This window comes from Pundamilia nyererei, unplaced genomic scaffold (assembly GCF_000239375.1).
Source record: "Pundamilia nyererei isolate P.nyererei 1_Seehausen unplaced genomic scaffold, PunNye1.0 scaffold00061, whole genome shotgun sequence".
In the NCBI taxonomy this organism is placed as follows: Eukaryota; Metazoa; Chordata; class Actinopteri; order Cichliformes; family Cichlidae; genus Pundamilia; species Pundamilia nyererei.
In genome coordinates, this window is record NW_005187462.1 from 318,564 (window position 1) to 341,034 (window position 22,471).

At 40.1% G+C, this 22,471-nt stretch overlaps 2 protein-coding genes across 2 annotated transcripts; both read right to left on the reverse strand.

Annotated features, from left to right (window-relative positions):
• Positions 1-2,778: 2,778 nt before the first annotated feature.
• Positions 2,779-7,423, reverse strand: ptger3 (prostaglandin E receptor 3 (subtype EP3)). The gene is made up of 2 exons (XM_005735017.1): positions 6,626-7,423; positions 2,779-6,007 (listed from the first exon to the last, which is right to left on the reverse strand). The coding sequence occupies exons 1-2, from the start codon at positions 7,421-7,423 to the stop codon at positions 5,711-5,713; spliced, it is 1,095 nt and encodes a 364-aa protein (XP_005735074.1). The 3' UTR covers positions 2,779-5,710.
• Positions 7,424-9,974: 2,551 nt separating this feature from the next.
• zranb2 (zinc finger, RAN-binding domain containing 2) lies at positions 9,975-14,775 on the reverse strand. The gene is made up of 10 exons (XM_005734905.1): positions 14,614-14,775; positions 13,958-14,010; positions 13,730-13,838; positions 12,891-12,973; positions 12,726-12,802; positions 12,446-12,598; positions 12,182-12,345; positions 11,751-11,810; positions 11,036-11,185; positions 9,975-10,814 (listed from the first exon to the last, which is right to left on the reverse strand). The coding sequence occupies exons 1-10, from the start codon at positions 14,667-14,669 to the stop codon at positions 10,757-10,759; spliced, it is 963 nt and encodes a 320-aa protein (XP_005734962.1). The 5' UTR covers positions 14,670-14,775; the 3' UTR covers positions 9,975-10,756.
• Positions 14,776-22,471: the final 7,696 nt, after the last annotated feature.

Below are 22,471 nucleotides of genomic sequence, written 5' to 3' on the forward strand. Positions count from 1 at the left end.
GCTGCAGACGAGCGGTGAGCGGTAGCTAACATTCTTTGATCAAACACACAAAGAACAGACAACCAAGCTTGATGAAGTCCCTGCATGACCGCGGGACAGACGGTCAGCAGAGTCTGAGCCCAGCATGGCTCTCAGTGAAATACCTTCTCCAGGAACAAAAGGCAGTACACAGCTGTGTCACACCTTAAGGACCTTCTGAGAGCCTGTCTAGCTCTCCTGTAATAACTACCTGTCTCCTGGAATCTCCTTCACGATCTTGAGACTGTGTAGGAGACACTGCAAACCGTCTGACAATGTCACATATTGATGCACCATCCTAGAGGAGTTGCTACCAGTAATGACACTGACCAGTTCAAAACTGGTGAAAGAATCGTCAGAAAAGATGAGGTGGGAAAAAAAGTCCACCTGTAACACCCTTCCTGTTTCGGTGGTTGTCTCATTGTTGCCCTCTCTAGTACACCTGTTATTATAACACCAAAGCACTGATTAACAACTCTCCTCTAATACTTAACCAAGCAGATCAATATTCCACAAGTCTGACTGACTTCATGCTATACTCTTGTTTCATGTTTTTTGAGCAGTGTGTGTATAAAATTCATATCACACACCAGTGTGGCACAAGTGTTATCTTTTATGTGTCTCCCTCATAAAAATCATATTATACTCTCTGTATTGAGCGTATAACAGAGATGAATAATGGGCGGCTAAGACCACAAGAATTCATTAAATGCAGTAAGTCTTCTTACTCAGCAATAAAAGAAGAATACACCATGCATATCAGATTGATTTACTTAATTCATGACTGATTGAATTTTAACCTCTATAATAGTCCCAGACGCCACTAATGTCAATGTGAGGTGATGAAAAGGTCTCGTAGCTTATATTTATGGCAGGCATATCGAACGGAAACTCCAGGCTCTTTTTCTGTGCACCTCTTGACAACTTGGCCTTTGGGTTATTTTTACACCTTGAAACAACCCAAGTGCTACAGATCAGACTTGTGATGTGTTTTACTAATTGTAGCCTAGACAGTGTCCTCTCATAACCTCATTACAAGCAGTCTAAGTTACTGAAGCTAGAGCTATAATCCATCCATCCATCCATCCATCCATCCATCCATCCATCCATCCAAACCCCCTTATTAAATGAAATTATCACTTAAAAATTGCATTTTGTTTTTACTTGGATTATTTTTGTTTGTCTGACGAACTGAAATTTGTAAGGGAAAAATATGCAAAACACTAAGAAGTCAGGAAGGCGGGTAAACACTTTTCATGTACCTCAAACGATGCAAACATGTGAATTAAAACCCTTTTATGCAATGATTGATCAGTACATTGTTTAGTGCAGCATTGTTCTTTTTATTGGTCCATTGGAAACACATTGCACAAGTTCGAGAAGCGCAAGAAGCATACACATGCTTTAGAGTTGTTAACAGCGTTGAAAAGATTTACAATGTCCAAAACATTCACCGTCAAGCAACAATCATCTTACTCTCAAATCATCGTTCTCATAACTCCAACAAAATCTCAGCAAGCCGAGTAAAATATATGTAAATGTAAAATAGTTACGAGTCCACGCGTGACATTTAAAATAGTTCATGTCTTTTGTCTTTTTCATGTAAAGAATGTTAACAGTTTCATTGTTTCTTGATTGATTTCATACACAAGGGGTGAAATTCTAAAATTCAAAGCACAGTTCATGTGTGATAAAGGGTGAAAGTAAACGCAGCAAAGATCCGTTGTCAGACTCAAATTGGCAGCACATGAAAAACAATTTTTCCAGTGGGTACCAGAATGCCCAGTTCCTCAGTTTAAAAAAAAATGTTGTGTTTGGCTCAGACTAATTGCAGTTTATTACCACTTCACATTTCACAGGCTGCTTTAATTGGTGTGACAATGAATGACTTATTATTTAAAATCAAAATATGCTTATTAGACAGCTAAAAAAAGAATGTTAATAACACAATTATATTCAGCCAGAAGCAGTGAAACAGAATGATTTGAAAGTGCATTAAAAGCTGAACTGATACAAATCAAGTACATATTGTTACATAACTTTAATCTTTGATAGAAAAAAACAACAAAAGCACAAAGCTGTAGAGGTCACAGCATTCCCCACCTGACCCCAGGATGAAAGTCACAAGAGCACTGCCGACGTCGCTGTGTGAAGGTTTGCAGATAGCCCTCGTCTGAGAATCGGGTCCCAGAGTTTGTAAGAATTTAGTGAAACTTCAGTGAGAGCGCACGGAGTTCTCATATAACATTCAAAAGCAGCAGCATGGGAGGAAAATATGAGGACGTGTACCTTTAACGGACATCGGGTATTTATTTACATTCCTTAGAGAAACCTGGCTGGTGGGCCTGACCTCTTTCTATTGAACTGTGCACACACACAACACCACTGTGTGCTGGGTTTAAAAGACTCGAGGAATATTTTCCTCACGTACCTCTTGTTTCTTCCCTTTTAACAGTAAGTAATTTACATCAGCAGTGACCTGCTCTTTACATCTTTACATGAAATCTGCCATTTCTTCATACAAACAAAAACAAGAAAATCAAGAAAGTCTTATCCAAGTCACAAACATGGAAAAATAAAAAACCCAGTTGACTTTTACAGGATGACTAAACGTGATTATCGAGGAGATTTATATTTGTTTCAGAAAGGAGGGGAAAGAAAATGATTACCACAAAGATAAAAAGTGATCCACTATCCTGATTTCCAAGGAAATATTGCAATTCCAAGCAAGTTTAAGTGCAAAATGTCGATCAAGCAAACGATTTTAGAGACAGCCTCTTCTTATCTGGAAATCACAGACATAGACATAAAGCTCGAGTGACAATCAGTAAATCACTTCCAAGCTTTATCGACTAAGTGGAGCTAAGTGGAGTTGCTGGCATCGCTGTGTTCTGCAGGTTTCTCTTTTTCTTTTTTTAAGTCACCGCGTAACCATAGCTTCCCTTTGATGCTAGTTGCGGTTACACCGTGTGCTCAAAAAGGTGCTGACACAGATGAATGCAGTTTAAGTAAATGATTAAAGCTAAATCCAATAGTCCTTAATCCCTGGTTTTAATAGCATTGGTAGTGGGTTCGTCTTAATGTGCACACCTCTTTATAAATCCAAACATTTGCTGTTATTGGCATCAAATATTAGATCTTGGAGACCTCATATTACTTTGTACCATCCTGGAAACTAATGAACATTCATACTTCATAGGACACAGCTACCATCCAGAAAGCCAGAGAGCACTCCTTGTAAATATTGCTTAGACTTTTACTGGGCCCATTAGGTCGGGAGAAAATTGTGTTTAAATAATTATTATTCCATTTTGTTTTATGTTGTGGGGGTGCGAATTTAATACCCTGATAAATTCTTGACAGCATGTGCAGCCTGTCAGCTCTACGCTATTTTCCTTTGTGTGATTATTTTGCATGTAGAGCCTGAAGCGTCCTGGATAGAAGCCTGGCACAATTACAAGATGTAGATTTAAGTAGTAGCTAAATGAGTCAGTTTATTCCAGAGCAACTTGTAAATAGCTGCATTCACTGTATGAGTGCATGAATGAAACCACAGCGATGAGTGTTTCAAATGAATATCAACTAAGGCATAATGAGGGCACTTGTTGCGACTAATATTTCCTCAGTTTGTGAAGTCTTCGTTAAAATAAAACCTGCTTGTGTCTGTGTAATAACACTTAGGTGTTATATGTGAAATTCAGCCAAATGTAGCCACCAACTCTCCGTGTAACACTCTCCTGAAAGAGGTTTTGTTTCCTGTAACACCTTTTTCACACAACAAACGAGGTTAATCCTTTGAGTGTAAGGCACTCAGCCTTCACAACCAACACAAGATAAACTCTGTCTCAGATGAACAGATACGAGCAAAGAGAAAAAGCTCATTTTTCACATGGCTTTTTGCAGACAACAATTTCCGATCGGATCATTACCACAGAGCCCGTGTGCATTCTCACAGCTGAAAGGCAAAGGCAAAACCAGACATGGCAGAGATGAGAGGACATCAGCCTAATCTTGTTGGCTGATATGCTGAGAAGGCAGAGTTGTGACAAGAATTTGCCCCGTAACCTGAAGGTTACCATAACAGCAAATGAGTCGGCCCCCGAGGCTGTCAAACATTAACAATATGTACAAAAACAAGTACAGAAAATAACATAAATATGGTGGCGTAAGATAATTGCAGCGCCATGCCCGTGGTTTTCTAACAGCAGCATCAACATTTATTCTGGTGGCACTAGAAGCAAACCACCTCGTTAGAAATGACACTGACTTTATCTGAGACCTTAGGGGAAAACTGCACTATACACATTAAAAGGAATTAATAATTCATACCTATTTAGGGGCAGGATTGAGGCTGTAATGACAAAATATAGCGGGTACTAAGAAACAATAGTGGAATACAAATGGGGCTGTCCACAATATCCCAGAAAACCACCAGTGAATGAAAGGCATATATCACAAGGCTAAAAACATGTCGAAATCATGTGCCTAACGCAAAATTTCACAAGTAGCAGCAAAGGTGCATTAATGTGACGACTCACATCATTATCGACTGATGGCAGCCTGCTGTACAAGCAGCTTCAAATAAACTGTTTATGAGCTTGTTACACTTTGTGGTGCTTTGGACATTTTGACATTGACTGTGTTCATTGCACCACTGTTCTTGATTATGATCACCAGTCTATACTTTCATTGATGTAACTGGTTAAAATCTATACCAATCTTTTCTTTTTTGTCCAAACAGGTTTGGCTGGTGAAATTAGGCACATTCGTCGTTACACCTTGTGTTCTCGCAGATCATTAAAACCCTTTAATCCAGTGAAATGCCTCCAGATGTGGGCATTCATTTCATATGACTTGCCTTCAACATATTTTAAAAGGATAGTTGCCGACAATTACAAACTGTCTCCGTGTGCATTTCATATACAGGAGAAGAAAACTTTAAAACTTCACATTTTCGTAGTCCCAGCTGTTCCCCTAGGAACACCATGTACAGCTTAACTGTACAATAAACTTTACAAAGTATAGTCTATACAACAGATGCCAGGCAGGTACCATTATTGGCATTCAGCACAGAAACAGCAAATATCATAGAGACTAATAAATAATGTTATTTACAACTGCCTCCAGTTTGGAATTTTCCTTTAGTTGCTCCTTTGAGTTTTAAATCAAGTGGTTACATTTCATGTAAGAGATGCTAAAGATATGCACAACCTAATTTAAGCAAGTTACAATACCTTCACTCACAGACATTCACAAGAAACATTTGTCTTTTAGTTAGCTTATGGCTTCAAGTTACAGAAAGCAGTGAGCATGAGATTCAGCACTTCCGTGTGAGTCAGTTTGAATGCCCCAATACTGAAATATTGAGTTTGTTTTTAAAAAATAAAACGGGTGACAATAGAGTTCCTGGTAACTGCACAGCAGATGTTGCATGAGATGACACGGTCATGCGTCCCCATGCTGGTTAGGTGGCTTTGAATGGAATGTGTTTTATGCAAAACGAATGATATTTTTCATTTCATTATCAGTGCAACAGAGGCTACACTTGCTCCTGCTGCACAATATCCTTTCATGGGCAGAAATCCATTCCCACTCTTTTGCCTGTTTCATTATCCTGATAGAAAGCTCTCCTGGCTTCAGAGTCACAAGATAGGAATTACTGTGCAAGGCTGGATTCATTTTAGAGGAACCATTATGATGGTTTTGTTTCTTGGTTCTGTTTGTTAAGAGCTGTCTGCGTCTCTTTCTGATCCTCTGAAGAGCAGTTGGAGACAGCATTAGCCATGATGCAGAACTTGCGCAGGAGAATCTCCCTGAGGAGCAGATAGACCCACGGGTCCAGGATCTGGTTGAGGGAGGCCAAGCGTATTGCCGTCAGAAAGAAGTTACAATCTAGATGGAAATCCTGATTGGAGGTGCGGTTTGATGCTTCCTTTGAATTACACTGATCGGACAAGACCTGGGTGGAGAGCATCCTCAGCATCAGCACCTGAGGGGAAGATGTTTGGGCAGAACTTTATTTTTTGTCACACTAAGAGAATGAGGAGAAAGCATGCCATTAAGTGACAAAAGCTTTAATTTACTGAAGAAACAATCACTGGTTAGAAAATAGTTTCTGATTTTGTGTACAGAAGCCTATGTTACGTTCACTAAATCATATAACGGAAACACACTCTAACAACAGTCCTGTCGGGGAATGAGCAAAAACTAATTTTCACGGTTGGTCTCTGCTATCACAGAGCTGTGCCTTCTATTAATATCTCACTGGGACTGTTGAATATGTGACTGACAATGCATGATCTCATTGCGCACTATGCAGATCTCTAAACAGGACCCCTAAGTGGATTACCTCTTAATGGCAAAAGGCAGCAGCCTTTCAGAGAAAACGTGCATGACATCATTTATGTGAGGAGAAGATGGATAAAGATTTAAAGCTGTTTGTGACAAGTACTGACACAAACACATTAAAACCAATCAGTGTTTATTTTTAACATTACTTTAAGGGACATAACTATATGAAACTATGACAGCACATTGTTATAAAATATGCCTACGCAAGTACACTGTAAGAAAATATATATCCTGCAGACGCACGTGAAAAACATACCAGCAGAGGAGACCAGCATATAAGCAGGACGCACATAATCCCTAACAACTGGATGACGGTCTCCGTGGTGAGCCGTTCCCACTGCTTTGAAGACTGAGAAGTGCCTGATTTTGTTTTACACCGGGTAACTACGCCCCGGATCGTCACCACATTGCAGAAAAGTGTTATAAGTAGAGCCGAGATCCCGAGTATGGCAAAAGTGGTGGAGAAGAATCCATTTCCTGGGACTTTGGCATCCACCATGCTGATGAAGCACCAGGTGCCCGGCCACTGCTGCGTGTATTCCCCGACCCCTGCTACGGGCAGCAGAGCAAACAGCAAAACAAGACCCCATATAACAGCTAAAATCTGCTTTGTCACACTTGTCTTCATGTGATTCGAGTACCAGTGCGGGTTAGTTATAGCCAAGGCCCTTTCGATCGCCATGGCACTCGCCATGAAGAGAGCGCACAGGCCAAAAGTTGTCATGCACACGCCAAAAAAGGCGCATAACTTGCCAGATTGGTCGATGTCACTCAAATTCCTACCAGATTGGTAAACTGAAATCACAATTGGACTTGTCAAAAGCTGCCCAAACAGGTCTGTCAGCGCCAGAGATCCAATGCAAAGCAAGAAGGACCTTTTCCTTTTATTTTCCTTCTTTCTGTAGGAGATGCACACCAGGATAAGAGCTAGCGAGTTTCCCACCATTCCGGTGATCATCATAGTTATAGGAAATCCAACTGATGCATATCCACAACTGGAATTGTTTGTGCAATTGATTTGGCGCAGTGTCTTGGAGACGTTGGCGTCCAGCATATCTTCTTCACTGGTGGTGTGCAAGCCCTCTAGAGAATCCAAGCTGAATCCAGTTATTGTTTCTAAAAGTGTACACTTATATACAGCTGTTACCCTGTGCGTATCGGTCTGGCATCATCTTGCACTCCAAAGTGCTCCAAGTGAATGCGATTCGTAAAGCGCGAGGTGTCCTTTAAGCGCTGGAGGCGGGACTACTTCGGGTCCGGAGGAAGCCCATATTCTCACTGTGCTGTAATAACCACTGTCCTTATGTGTCTGGAATAAGGGCACCGGTAAGTAGGGACCAGACATCGACCCTCCGGTGTTCTGCCAAAAAGCGATCGATGTTTCTGTGCGGTTTTCTTTTGTGTCTAACATGCTTGTATTGGTAAACAGGCTTCAGGCGAAATGATTTACAGGGGGTTATAACAAAGATAAAGAAGTTAACTATCTTACAAGTATCTTTATGACGTTATAACAATGTACCCACATTATAATCCATCCGGTCCTTTTTAGCCAATTAAAATATCTTTTCAGACACAAGTTATGTTTGTTGCCTTTTTCTGTTTCCAGGTTGGCCAGACTCTCTTGAAAAATATATTTAATGACAATGAAAACTTTTACCTCGATAAATACAAGTCACTTTGCCAAAAACTGATTGGAGCTTCTATGTCCGATAACCATGTTTTCCATGTTGTAGGCCAGAAAGTTATTTACAGCATTTTAAATACCAGTGTTGTGATCCTCTGCCAAAAAGTGGTTTCCTGCATTTTCCAACAAATGATTGCCGGTATTTGAACTGTTGTAAATGAGTTGTTGGACTGCAATCTGTCAAACCTATCTCCCATGAATGATATCAAATCATTTTCAGGCAGAAATAACGTCACAAGAAGCTGCAATCAGTTTTTGGCAAGTTGACTTTTATATGCCCTTTATTTATCTGGATAAAAAAGTGTTTGTGGCATTAAACATGTCTTTTTTTCTCCAAGTGATCTGGCCAAAAGGGCATCAATAATGCAATAAAGATAACATCGTTCTATAAAGATATTTTAAGTAACCCGAAAGGACTGGTTTGATTATAATGTACATAAAGACAGTTGCATACAAAACTCTTGTGACGAGGAATTAGTAAGTCAAAATGTTATTAACTTACATATGGATTTTTTCACCCCAGAGGTGAAAATCTTCCACAAAGAACTCTTTACAATGTAACTCTTACATTGTAAAGAGTTCTCTGTTACAATGGCAACACATTTGATAGTAGATATTCTATCAGTAGAATCTATTCCCCCATCAAAACAATTGATATCAACTCTGCACTGTCACCATCATGTGCCTATATACTAAGAGACTTCACACTTTGCTAAACTGTATTTCAAAATAGACTAAGCAATTTTATTTTACTTGTTTATTTTAAAAAGCCATTTTATTGTGACATAAACAGCCTATTGCATATCATTTCAGCATAATCACAATTCAAATTTTACAGTTTTATTTGGATTTTTTAACTGTTGAGCTCCCAGCTTCCTCTCTCACCTCTGTGGGCTGTCTATCCTTCAAGCTCCTCTACCAGAGGCCTGGGAGCTTGAGGATCCTGCACAGTATCTTTGCTGTTCCCAGGACTGCGCTCTTCTGGACCGAAATCTCAGATGTTGTTCTTGTGATCTGCTGGAGCCACTCGCCTAGCTTGGGAGTCACTGCAGAGTGCTCCAGTTACCACTGGGACCACTTTTACCCTCACCCTCCACATCCCTCTCACCTCCTTTTTGAACATAAGATTTTAAAACCTGAGCTTTTTGTGTAGTCAGCACCCTATTATTTATATTGCATTTCTTCAGCCATTTACTTTGAACTATCGTGTTAGGTTCTTTAGTATGAATCTCGCAAAATTTGAAATTAAATGTACTTTAATAATTGTGCGAGGAAAGTTGACTATGTGGCCCAAATTCCTCTTTCCGGTAGTTTTTTGCATTTAATATAATCTGTCAAGCCAATAAATGTTAACTAGACCAGTGGGTTTATTTTCCCGCTCCTGCACCCTTGGATAAATCTGGAATTTATCAACACAGACAGCTTCACTTCCAAGGCGATTGTTAATTCAAAGGGTATAACTTCGAGCTATAATGAGTTTTAATGAAGCAGCACTGTCATTGCTTCCGCACAGATTACCAGCTTAGTCAAAACTGCCATCTGTTGACCACACTGAGAACAGTTCAGTGAAAAGACCTTATTAACGGTACAGAAAAAGTTATTGTAGATTGTTTTTTAGATTTACAGTAGTGTAGATTAGGATGAAATTTGGTGTTAATATTTGAAAACATGAAAACTTTCAGCCCATAGCCGAAGATCACAAAAGTTAAGATCACTTACTGTTAAGATGAGCTTTGCAAAGTGGCGACACTAAACAGAACCAGACCAAATACAACAACAACTTCAAAAACATGTATATTTCCCCTCTTGACGAACTTCTACACATTTTCTCAAATACTCAAGTTTAGAATTAAGACAGCTTGACTTGACAACCCCAACCTCTCAACAAAACCTTCATATTAAACACAGTATTAACAGGAAGCAATGTTGACAGGATTTTATTTACACAAGTACATTTCAGGTATTTTAATCAGTAAAGACTGTTCTGCCATGTTACCAGAAATGTTACTTTTTCTGCACTAATCTGGAGCAAAAAGGAAAAAGTGAATTAATTTGTTTCAAATTTAAAGAAATAATCAGTAGCATGGAGTCCAAATATGCCACAATTACGTAAAAGAAAAAAAATTAAACCTAAACTGAGAAACCAAGAACGTACTTAAAACAAGCATTATCAAAAAGTAAAATACTTACCTTGAAAACACAAAATACAGGACATTTATCATCAAAATCAAACAAACAGGCCAAAATTCATAGCTAAATCACAAGTAGTCTAAATTGGTGCTGAAGAATTCACCCTTACTTAAAAAAACAAACCATTTAGTTGTTAGAAAAACCATTGGTGTCTCTTAGGGCCCCAAAATTAAAAAAGGACAGATTTTGCTCCGATTTCTTCAGAAACTAAGTGTACTGCCATGAAGATATTAAGTGGGTTTAAAATGGAATACAGCCTCTTGACACTATATTTAATTTTCATATAGGACCAAACATTTATGTTTATTGGAAACCTATACAAACACTCGTCACATATCGGGATGAATGTGGTTTTAAAAAGGGAGCTGCTGCCTCTCTTTCGCTGGGAGGGGTTTAAGACTTTTAATGAAAGTATACTGAAAGGAGGGTTGGGTTTTTCTGTCTTTGTTTTTTGGCAACACAACATGCACTTCCACTAGGATTCCTTTTCTTGTATTAAAGACAGTAATAAAGTTATTTCTTTTTTGAACTGGAGCCAGAATGGGACGATCCCGAAGAGTGGCCACGCCGCCTGAAATCAAACAAAACACCATGGGAAGAACAAACAGGTTAGCACGCTTTACCATTAACACTCAGTTTATGCATAACCAAGTACAAGGTCAGAATAAATAAAAAGCGTTATAAACATGGCAAAAGTGTGAACGTATTTCTGTAAAACTGAATTCCCATAAGCCAGGCGACACATGGCTAACAACAATCAGTGCCATTGTGGTATTCCACAGAAACCCAAACCTTTCGGACGAACGCGATCTAGAACGCCTCCGTTTTCTCCCTCCAGATGATGACCTGGAGCGACTGCGCTTCTGTCTCCTCTCAGGTGAGGAGGAGGGGGAGCGGGACCTCTTCCGGGGAGAGGAGCCCTTTCCAGACCTGGAGCTGGATCTTTATGAGGAATAAACCAAGCAGTGAGGTCAGTAAGGTACAACAGGGTCTCACCAATGTGGGTATCTCTATCAAGCTTCTCTGATAAGGAGGGGGATAGGAGCACTTTGCTACGGATCACTGGTACTGAGAACATTTCACTCAAGATGCTATGTCTCATTGGTTGAGCGTACTTGGAATTACTTTAAATGTAAATAAAGAAAAATGTGCTTCTTTTTAATATAGTCCCAATAACTGAGTGGGTAAAGCAGGAGTAACTCCCGAGAGATGCTTGATAAAGACCCGAGATCTCTATTTACACGTACAAGCTAAAGTAAGCTTTAAACTCAATACTAATTGCACTCTCAGGCCTAATTGAAATGTAAGCCCACATAAAGTGAGTGAAAACGATTTACTACATTGAACTTCCACCCTGACTTTCAATTTTTTCCCCTCTCAGCAGATAATTTGGGGAAGAAAAAAAAAAAACTCTGCCAAGTAAGAGCTAAGTAAAAGGACTGCTGTGGACCTTTCTGCCCCACACATACACTCCCTAACGGGAGAGAGTGCATGTCACCTCATTCACCTGGAGCGGGACCTCGAGCGAGATCCAGATCTGGAACTGGATGAGCTTCTAGAGCGGGATCTGAAAGACAAAAAACACAAAACCTTTCCAATATTTTCTACAGAAGGACAGAGCTATGCACGGTGGTTATGTGGAAACAGGCACAATTAACAGCAAGCTACTCTTAGGAAATACCTAAAACTGCCTCAAAGCATCGGCGAGTATTCAATATACCTACAGGGTGGCTGGAATTAAAGTAATGAAAACAGGAAAAACAACAATATCCTAGACACACGGATCCCATATGAATGAATACAAGGTAAGGGTTTAGAAGAGGGAGGACAACAAATGAGCACAACAGGACATTTAATTGATGTTGATCAGTAAAGCAGAAGAAGATTGAGCCGATACTGACATTTTGCCCGGAGTTACCCTTGACCTGTACCCTTTACCTGGACCTAGACCGTGAACTGGAGCTGGAGGAGCGCGAGGAGGAGCGGGATGAACCGGAGCGGCTGCCCTTTTTCTTAGCTGGCTTATCATCATCGTCGTCACTGGCAATCAGGTCGTACTTTGACAGGTCACCATCTTCATCATCATCTTCCTCCTCATCATCCTGCAAAGGAAGTGCTTTTTTGTTGTTGTGCTTTTTTGTTTTGAATAAAATCATTTTATAATATCCAGCATTTTTTTAAATTTACAATCATCAATCTTACATCCAATTTGTATTTGGACAGGTCACCATCTTCCTCCTCCTCTTCATCCTCTTCCTCCTCCTCTTCTTCTTTTGGGACTTCCTTCTTTTCACTTTCTTTTGAGGAAGACGTGCTGTTGGTCTTGCCACGGTATTTTTTCTTTTTCCTACCAAACTGGTGGAATAAGAAACAGCACATCTCTATAAATCTGAACACTGCCAATGTCGACTTCCTCTGAAGCCAAAATCTTTCACTTGTCAAACATCAGAGCAGCAATCTTCGGGTACCAGATGACACTTACCTCATCATATTCACCGTCAGATTCCTCCCGTTCGATATATTCCACATTTTCTCTTTCATTGAACCCTCCACCGTAACCTGAAAGCATTACATAAGAAAAACCCCATCAATAACTGATGATCAAAGTAACAAACAAAAAAAATATTTACAGAATATATTGAGTTACCTGTTCTTTCTTCAAGCTTGGCATATTTGGGGGTGTTGCACATGTTGCACTCCGACCGTCTCGCCCAATTCACATTTCCACATCTTTACACACACAAGAAGGTGGAGGGAAATGCTGGTTAGAGTACTATTATATCCCAAAATCAGCAACACTATTTGTTACAACAATATCCCAGATGAAGGTGTCCACAAACAGCATCTAGTTTACAGCAAAGGTAGGCAAGTTAACTTCTAACTCGTGTGTGACATGTGGAAAATCTCATATTTCTGCGTCATATTGCCCGTAGCTTGTCAATCAAGTAAACTGGAGCTTGCAATGTTACAAACTGTGGTTGCTCTCATTTGTCTGCAACAATGCAAACCATAAAATGTTGAGTGGTACTTTGCATATTCGAATTGCAAGTGTCAAATTTCTTGCAAATGTGTTACACCACAGACTCCTGTACAAAAACTCCTCTTTTATTATATCCCACATGTGACTCATTGTAAATTCTTCTTAAATAATTTAGATTTATGGTAAGTGTATATGGGATTTTTGCATATATGCAAAAGTGCCAAAGACCGAGTCTTTTCTAACATTTTTTAAAAAAAGTACCAAACTTTTATCCGATGCTGGAGGTACAAGTTATGAATATAAATGAGAAAAAATATTTTCCTGGTATTTATCAGAACTTTTTGCACATTTTCAGCAATAATAGTGATTGGTAATTTGGACCCTGCCTCACTCACGAATTATGAAATCTTTATTTCTTGCACTTTATAATGTACAAGTGAAAAACACGAATACCAAAGACACCTATCTGATATGGTGCCAAGACGTTTTTTGTGATGATATCATACGTTTTGCATTGCCAGTCATTCGCACTGAAGAGGCCTCGACTCTTTTCAGCGAGCGTTTTTCCAATCTCCGTCCCTCCCGCCTTCATCATCTTCGCTTCTGTAGTTTTTTCTGCATTAAAAAATAAAGTAAATTAAACCAACCTATTTTAAATGATTATGCAAAGGATAAAGATTATTTGCATTCTTAAGCTTTACATAACAGCAATAAGAGACAGAAGGGGGACTCACCTCTACCACATCTGTTGCAACTTGTCCTTCTGGCAAAGTTCACATTTCCACATCTGCAAAAGCAAAATGTTACATGCAGGTAAGGCTTGAGCTCGTTCCTCACTCGCTTTGACATGTGTGAGTATGCTGCAGTTTATTCATCTTTCCATTAGCCTGTGCTCCTTCCTCAGACACAAGCCTGAGCCGCGACAAATGCAGCAACTGTGTCCGTACGCATTTAACGGAGTTCACTGGAAACACGATACTGCTGACTCCGGATAAAAACTCTTCACTCATGACCACTTGGCCTCTACAACATCATAAACACCACCCATAACAGCAGCGAGTGCAAACACTCAACCCAATCCACGTTAGCTAAGCACGGCTAGCGTGCTAAATAGCATTTCTGCACCCAGGAGAGACTAGCACGCAATATCCCCCTTGCATTGATATTCTCCAGCATGTAAGCTTGAAACAGTGTTCATTCTGTTCTGTTCTAGGCCGAAACTATGAGTGAAAGTGCTCCATTTTATTGAGCTGCTGAACGTTAGCATGAGTCACATGCTAAAAGGCCTACACTTGCTAACCTTGCTGTTAACAGCTGCACACTAAGCACCAGTCTATTGCTACACAGAGCCCCAAAAACTGTGATTTATTCATTGTGTTGGAGTACGTACTTTTTATCCGGACATATCCAGTCCCCGTCGCTGACTCGAAAACTCTTTCCTGACATTTTAGCGCCTTTAAGCTCTACCTACCCTCGCTGGCAGACTACGCTGCGTTCACCACTGTGTCCATGCAGCACAAGCTATCTCCACCCTCCCTACACTGCCACCTTCAGGCGCCTGCCGGTACTTATTTAAAGCCACTTCCTCCTAGAATAGAATAGATTAGAAAACTTTATTTGTCAATTTCTTCAAATGTACTTGCCATACAAAGGAATTGAAATTACGTTTCACACTGTCCCATGCGTAGACATTGACAACAATAAAGTGCAGATGCACAACAAAAACAGCCCTAACAATAAGGTAATATTAAATAGGTAACAGGATAGACAAAAAATAAATAAAATAAAGTGCTCCAACAGTGTTCCCTGGAAAATAGTATACTAGTCTACTTGAGGTAGTCCCAGGTTGTGGTTGGTAGGGGTTTTTGTTTTAATGCAGCATAAGACTATAGCAGCAGTAATAGTAATATAATAATACAAATAGTACTAAAAGAAATACTAAAAATATATAGCAGCAGGTGTGTGCAATTGCAATGCAGAGGTAGTTGTTTCCAGTCAGGAATGTTTTCCAGTTCTTAGTTCAGAGAGTGTTTCCTTGTTGGAGAGTGTGCTCTGAAAGTGGAAATTTATATAATGACAAACACTTTGCATTATAAAGTCGAGTGTCATTTATGTTTTGATACTCTGAGCAGCAGTTCACAAACACATAGAGCCTGTTGGCCATTATCGGATCGGATGCTCCTTTTACACTCAATACAACCACCTTACCTAACATGACCTGACCTCCTAGTGCCACACATGAACTTAAATAAGCAGCCAGCAGTCAGTTCAGGTGTCCAGTCGTGTTTTATTTATGCAGCTTAGGAGTCTCCGTTAGCTCAGATCACTTTTAAATAAAAGAGATATAGAGGTGATTCTAACTACATACTTTTATCTCCTCCGGGTTAGCCTATTAGACTATTGTTATATTGTATAGCCAAAGTTTACACAAACTGCAGCTGGTCCAAAATTCAGCAGCAGAACTCATGCTTCCCTTCATAGGTTGCCTATTATTATTAGAATTGATCTCAACATTTTGGGCGTCACCGTCTGCCCCTGGTCACAACCCTAGGTCCTCAGTCAAGGCTCTGCTGGCCATCTCAAAGCCGTGACTGACAACTGAGGATGATTGGGCTTTTTCTGTGAGAACACTCACTCTTTTGAACAATCTCCCTGAGGCCATCAGAGTGGGGAGCTCATTATCATCATCTTTTAAATCTCTCTTAAAATATATTTTTATAAGCAGGCCTTTTCTGTGCCTCCCCTTTCAGTTATGTCTTCGTGGCAGTTTTCTCTTCTTCTCCTAGCGATCATTTTTAATTGAATTTTTCTCATAGTTACTTTTAATTTTACCCAAATTTTATGCGTATTGATTTTTTAAACATATTCCTTTTATCTTTGTGTGCCGGCAGTATTGATCTAGTTAATATTGTTTCACCTGTTATCTCTTCGTAAATGTTTTATTTTGTTTTCTGTCTCATCCTGTGAAGTACTGGGTAACTTTATTTTGAAAGTTGCTTTTAAAAAATAAAGTTATTATTATCATTGTTCTGTAAATAAAACCTTCAAACGAGGATCTCACTACAGGCATGCTTTGTTTTCTGTGACAGAAAAAGGGAACAGTTTCATTTGTTCCACTTTTCTTTTTACAAAAGAGTTACCCGACTGAAATTTTACTTTTCCATGAAAAAAAATACTACATTAACCTATTGTTATGCAAGTTAATGCAGTAGAGTCCATTTTAAGATCTTGGTCTTGACTTACAGAGCTGTGCATGGACTGGCACCAGCCTACATCTTTGATTTGCTACAGCCCGATGTCCCCAGCAGGTCCCTGAGGTCATCTGATCAGGGCTAACTTGCTATAAAAAATACTAAGAGGAGAACTAAGGGTGGCAGAGCTTTTGCCACTGTGGCCCCGAGACTGTGGAACTCTCCCCCCCAAACATTAAGACCTGCGGACTCAGTATCTGTTTTTAAAAAACAATTGTAATTCTGTCTTGAAAGGTGCTATATAAGGTATTTATAAGGTGCTTGAAAGTACATAAACACAGTAGTATAGCACTTCTCTGTAAATGTAATGGTGATTAAGCTCACAGGGACTTTCACCCTTTTTTTAGTCAGCAAATGACGATTGAAGTGTAAAGTGTTAAATGTCAGATAAATATTACACAAAACATACAAATGAACAGGAAGACAAGTATGCTGCTGTGCAACAGGCACACTTGACATCACGTCATATTTTGCGGTGCGTTTTGCACCGAAGCCTACAGCTACGTTTAAACTGATGCCTAAGATGATTGTTTGTGCATTAGTACTTAAGCGCACGATTGATTAAAAAGCTGTTCTGAGTGATGGGCATTGCTGAATCAATACATGCTTCTTTAAAAATCCCAAATTTAGCAGTTTTAAAATCATTATCTTACAATTTCTGTCTTTTTGCAATGCAAAAGCTGACCACTAGATGGCGGTTAACACCAACGTTTAACCTTCACCTACATCCTGTTCAAATATTCTCAATGACTTTGCATGTTTATTTATATCAGGGCTGTGTAAGAAAAAGCCACTTTTTTTATTTTTTATTTAATACCTACATAGTCTTTTCTACAGTAGCAGATATAATTATGATTTAAACAGCAGTATGTAACTGTTATTCTTCCTGTTTAGTGTCCCTGTCACAATTATTTTAGTACTGTGTAGGTATAATCAAACACACTGGACTTGCTGTTTGCACTTTTTTTTTTTTTTAAGTAGTTCAGCCTTACCTTAATTTCACTTATATGTGACACTTTCTATGTAAATTGCTGTGGCAGGGTGATGCACAAAAGTGACAATGGAAATGTGGCAAAACCACCCTGTTATACCCAATTCAAAAGGCTGGTTTGGAAATATTGCATTGGTAGTGCCTGACAGAATCATGAATTGATCCCTCGCATATTAGCTTAAAACACAATAGATAACATGGTGGGCTGCCTTCTGTGACTCTCAGCTGGTCCCTGATGAAATTATACAGGTATAAGAATAAATTCATAGACAGCAGGTGTCTGGAGGAGGATCAAACTGTAATATATGTTATCAGTGTTAAGCTGTAATTATCTCGACTCCTACAGCTCCTTACATTTCTGCTGTATATTATTTTTAGAATCAGAGCTATCAGTCAGTGTTAAAGCCAGTCTAGTGACACTCACTTAACACGAGTGATAATTATATATCCAATCAGGTAAATATCAGGGTGGTTAACATGCAGAAATAAGCTGGTCATATGCTGCTAGCAGATAAATGCCATTGATTTGGGTAAAGAAAGGCCAAGCTGCAGTGGTTTTTCATGTTGAAGAGATTTATAGTTAAGCTTCAGCTGTGCTAGAATAGCCTTTGACCACCCTCGCGGTCAAAATGAAACTCCCTCGGAGGTCGCTGTCACAGCTGTTGCGTGACCCTGAAGCCATGCCAGAAGCCATTTTAGTATTTCAGCTGAAGTCTTGCAGTTTCTTTTCTTTCTCGCCTTTTCTTTTTTGTTGACAGGGCTGAAATGACTCAGACATGCCCCTAATGTCTTGGCCAAGATGGGTTTATTTAATTGACTGCACTGGAGATGAACCGAGCAAGATTCTTTTTTAATTACACATTGTTTTAATCATCATGTATCTGGACCCAGGACCTGCCTGGGTTGGAGACCAGCGGAAGAAAATGGATGGATGTATCTGTTAGGCAGACATGCACTTGATTTATGAGCCCCACACAAGCTTTATTAGGACTTGGGGCCAGCAAAGATAAGGACCAGAGGCGAGGGACATGTTTTTTATTTAGCCTCATGCTGTTAAAGGAAATGATTCTTGGCGCTTCATCAGTATAACTTGTGATATAATACACAGGGGCTAGAAGTTTGATATTGCATGGAAAAAGACATCCTGTACACGCAAGGCTTGGTCTCTGTGCTGTTTGAGGTCTGTTTACTTCATCAAAATCATTTTTCATGTAGAAAGCTTCTTTTCTTCTTCTCAATACTGTGCAGGAGCCATCATCACTCACAGGTTTCGGCTGAGTGTTGCTCACAAAGAATAAGGGGAGATATGAAGAAAATGAAGCCATGAATAACTAATAAGGAAACGTTGCTAATACTGTGCTATGTTTATCTGCAGCACAGAGTTGCATGAAAGATTCAAAGAGGAGTCGGGCAATTAAATAGCACTTAGGTAAACAGCTTTCAATTACATTAAATTGGCTTCACTGGCGGTAATGCTTTCTTAACTTTACTATGTCCTTTTCTGGCCAATGTACAGCCTGCCATCTGATTATGTCCTGGGTCAATAACGCTACTAAGAGAGATTTTTCAAGGGTGTCAATGAGGCTTGGGCTTGACTTCCACTGTTTTCTAGCCCAGTGACTGGTTACGGCTGAGGGTTCATGCACAGCAGAGTCTGACAGGGTGAGGCAGCCATGTATGGAGGTTTGGAAAAACCTGCTGCAAGCCACCAGGGCTTTCCAGTCCTGACAGATGGCAGCGAGCTGCTCCACAGAAAAAAGCAGAAGGGTGAGGTTGAAGAGTTGGAAGCTGGTGGACATTGGCACACTCCATCCACCATTCTTATCTCAGTATCATGATTCAGCATTAATCAGAGGGGGACGCGCATTTACCACATGCCAAAGAAAGTCTGTTGACATGGTATCATTGTCACAATTGTGTGTCTCTTTGTTTCTTCACCTGTGCTGGAGGATAGTGCAGAGCAACAAAAGACCTGTGGCCCTATGTTCAGACTAGGTGTTAGGTGAACTGTAAGATGCCAGAGAACCACATGAGAATTGTATAACGCAGACTGCTGCACAGCGAAACAGCTCGCGCTGGGAGATGTGCCACTGCATTGTGCCGTATCTCCTGTCCTCTCATCCACTCCTTATCACTAAAGCACTTTCATTTTTGGAGGCAGAGAGCATGTATTTTACAATCCAGTCCCTCCACTTCCTGTAAAAGCAAACCTGTAAAGCATGATATGATGTGTAAAATCTGAAAGTAATACATCTAGTGTTTAGCAGTAATAAAACGCAAGATGGGACAACTTCCACTGGATCATCAGTTTTGATTGTGCAAGTGCATTAAAAGCACTTTATGCCTAGCATTCATCTACTCATGGAGAACGTTTTAAGGTATTCATATTGATATTTTTTTCAGCTTATATTTTTTCAGCTGTGTTGTTATTCATTGTATACTCATTGTAAAGAAAATGCACAAAGAGATCGATAAGAAAACAACTACTCCAATGCTGTGTTCTTGTAAAAGAAGAGCGGTCTTGGGTGGAGGCAACCATAATACTTTACAGGTGATCTTCATTCCTGGCTGACAATATCAATGTGTCAAGTCTGGCAGATCTCGACAGGCCAGACAATTGGAGGAGTGATGTTGGTGCAAAGTTTGAGACCAGCGACTGCTCTTTAAATGGAATCGGAGAAATCCACACATAAAGTGTTTACAGGGCGAGGGGCGATCTCGCTTGATGATTCCCGCGTGACGGAACAGCGCAATATCTGAAAACCTGCTTCCATTAAGGCGAGGCCAGCGGGACGTTCACCGGTGTCATTTCTCAGCTGCTTTTGTCAGGTGTGTCACGCAGGCTCCTGTTTAATTGCTGTGCATCACTTTTTGGGGACAGCTGGGTGAGGAAAGAAATCAATGTCCCTCCTGCTGCAGCCCCATGCACAACTCTGAGCGAAGCCGTATTAAGTACAATTAAAAGGTTTTTCTCTGCTAGTGCTGCTTATAGTCGTTTTTATAATTATAACAGAATAACAAAAGTGCTTCACCCTGGGTTAGTTTTGATCAGTTATGAAGTATAACTCATTCACAGTTCTGTACAGCTGATATGTTTGATAGTAATTCGCTAACGGCATTGTGCTTTTACCCCCGTAAATGAGAAGGCTAGAGTGAGTCAAAAAAGACAGATGGACAGAATCAAAGGAAGGAGAGATGAGTTCACAGTAAACAATACTCATTCTATAATTAAGTGACCTGACGGCAATTAGAAGCATTATGTGGGGAAAATTGTTTTTGCGCTTTGACGCGCTGAACCGTGTCTTTGATCCCGCGGTCCTTCTCCACTTATCTATAACTCGCCCCCTCCTTCAATCCATTCCTCTTTATTCAGTTCAACTAGCACATCATCACCTCACTGCTGGGCTGACAGTTACTAAGGAGGTAACAATGGCTAATGCAAGAAAATGGGAATCAGCTTCGGCGCAGCCTTGGCCTTTGCGTCATCTGGGCTCTGCTCGTGGCAAGCGACATAGTCCTGGCAGCGGGGTGATTAATGTGATAGGTGGAATTTGTCTCATTATGTTGACACCGGCTAATAAATGCCTTGTAAACAGCCAGTCACAGCTGTTAATGCATCATCATAATCCAGGATTAGGAGGTGCCAGGCATGGCCAATAAATGCAATTAGGCACTGACAAAATTAATTCGCCCGTACTCTGACTTTCCCGTGCCCTGTCCATTCTCAGGGAAATTCAAGTGTGTCGTGCGATTCTTCACAGAGGATAAACGCGCTGGAAATCTCTCCCATTAAATAAAGAATATCGAACTCCATTTGTGCACGCTGCAAAAAAAAAAAAAAAAAAAGAATTTGTGGAATATCAACTCCGAGTAAGATTGAAATGAAAGCAAATATCTCTGCTTTTCTCCTCTAATCTGCTTGGAATCATAGAATTGCGGACGTGAGAGCCGAGTGTGGAAAGGTAGAGGAACCAGCACGTGTGAATAACTAAAAGCAACAAAAAACAAAGTGTGAAAGTGTCAGAAAGTTGAAACTCATCATGCAAATGTTGCATTTCACTCTTGCATTTCAATATCTCTCGGAAGGAAGACGAGACAGGTGACTTTTAAATGTGACTGGTCATTAGAGAGGTCACCAAGGCAGCCATTAGCTTCCTGTCACTCATCTCCGTCATGCCTCATCGCTGAAAGTTGCGATGCATTTCTTCACGTTTTCACTCACCCAGCTTATTTTTAGCACCTGGGTGCTTTGGTGCAATGTTTTTTCTAAAGATTTTAAAAGACACACCTCCCCCACCGTCCTCAGCACTGTTCAGCCCGTCTTATTACCAAAGTGATGGTCAATTGAGATGATCAATTTGCATAATGGAGCATTAAATTGGGCCCATCACACCCACCTCTCGGCAGCTTGCTACCATGGAGGACTCACTGAAAATGGCAATTGCTCTTGAACGGGGGACATGTATCCTCCTTGCTGGAGTATCTTTGCAGGCAGAGGCATTTGGCTGGTGTATAAAAGCACCAGCCACTGAATAATGTAGGCTCTTATTCATGAGTAATCTGTTACCAGACTGAAAAGCTCTTGCTAAAGGTGAGTTCAAGAATGAGAGAGAATATTTAAGCTAAAATGTTACAGCTGAATCAAAACTCTGATTTAAATTTGGTACCTTTTTTATAGCTGCTTTGATACGGGACAAAAAGCTCTCATTAAAATTTCCTTTTACATAAATCCGGCTTAAATTCTTTTCTTTTTTTTAAAGGAACATTTTTATCAGTGTCAAAAATAGTTCCAGCCCCTGTGCCGCATGTCCACATTAGCTTAACAACAGGCTTAATTCTGCCCAGTGACCAGTGGTCATTTCTCAGACACAGAGCAGATCGTTTTGATTAACACCCACCAAGGAAATTTAAGACCGTTATCACAGGCAGATTAGTTGAGCGTTTTAGAAGCATGTCAGCGCCTAAGGACCTGTGACAAATTGCATCCAAGGAGCTGCTCGGATCTG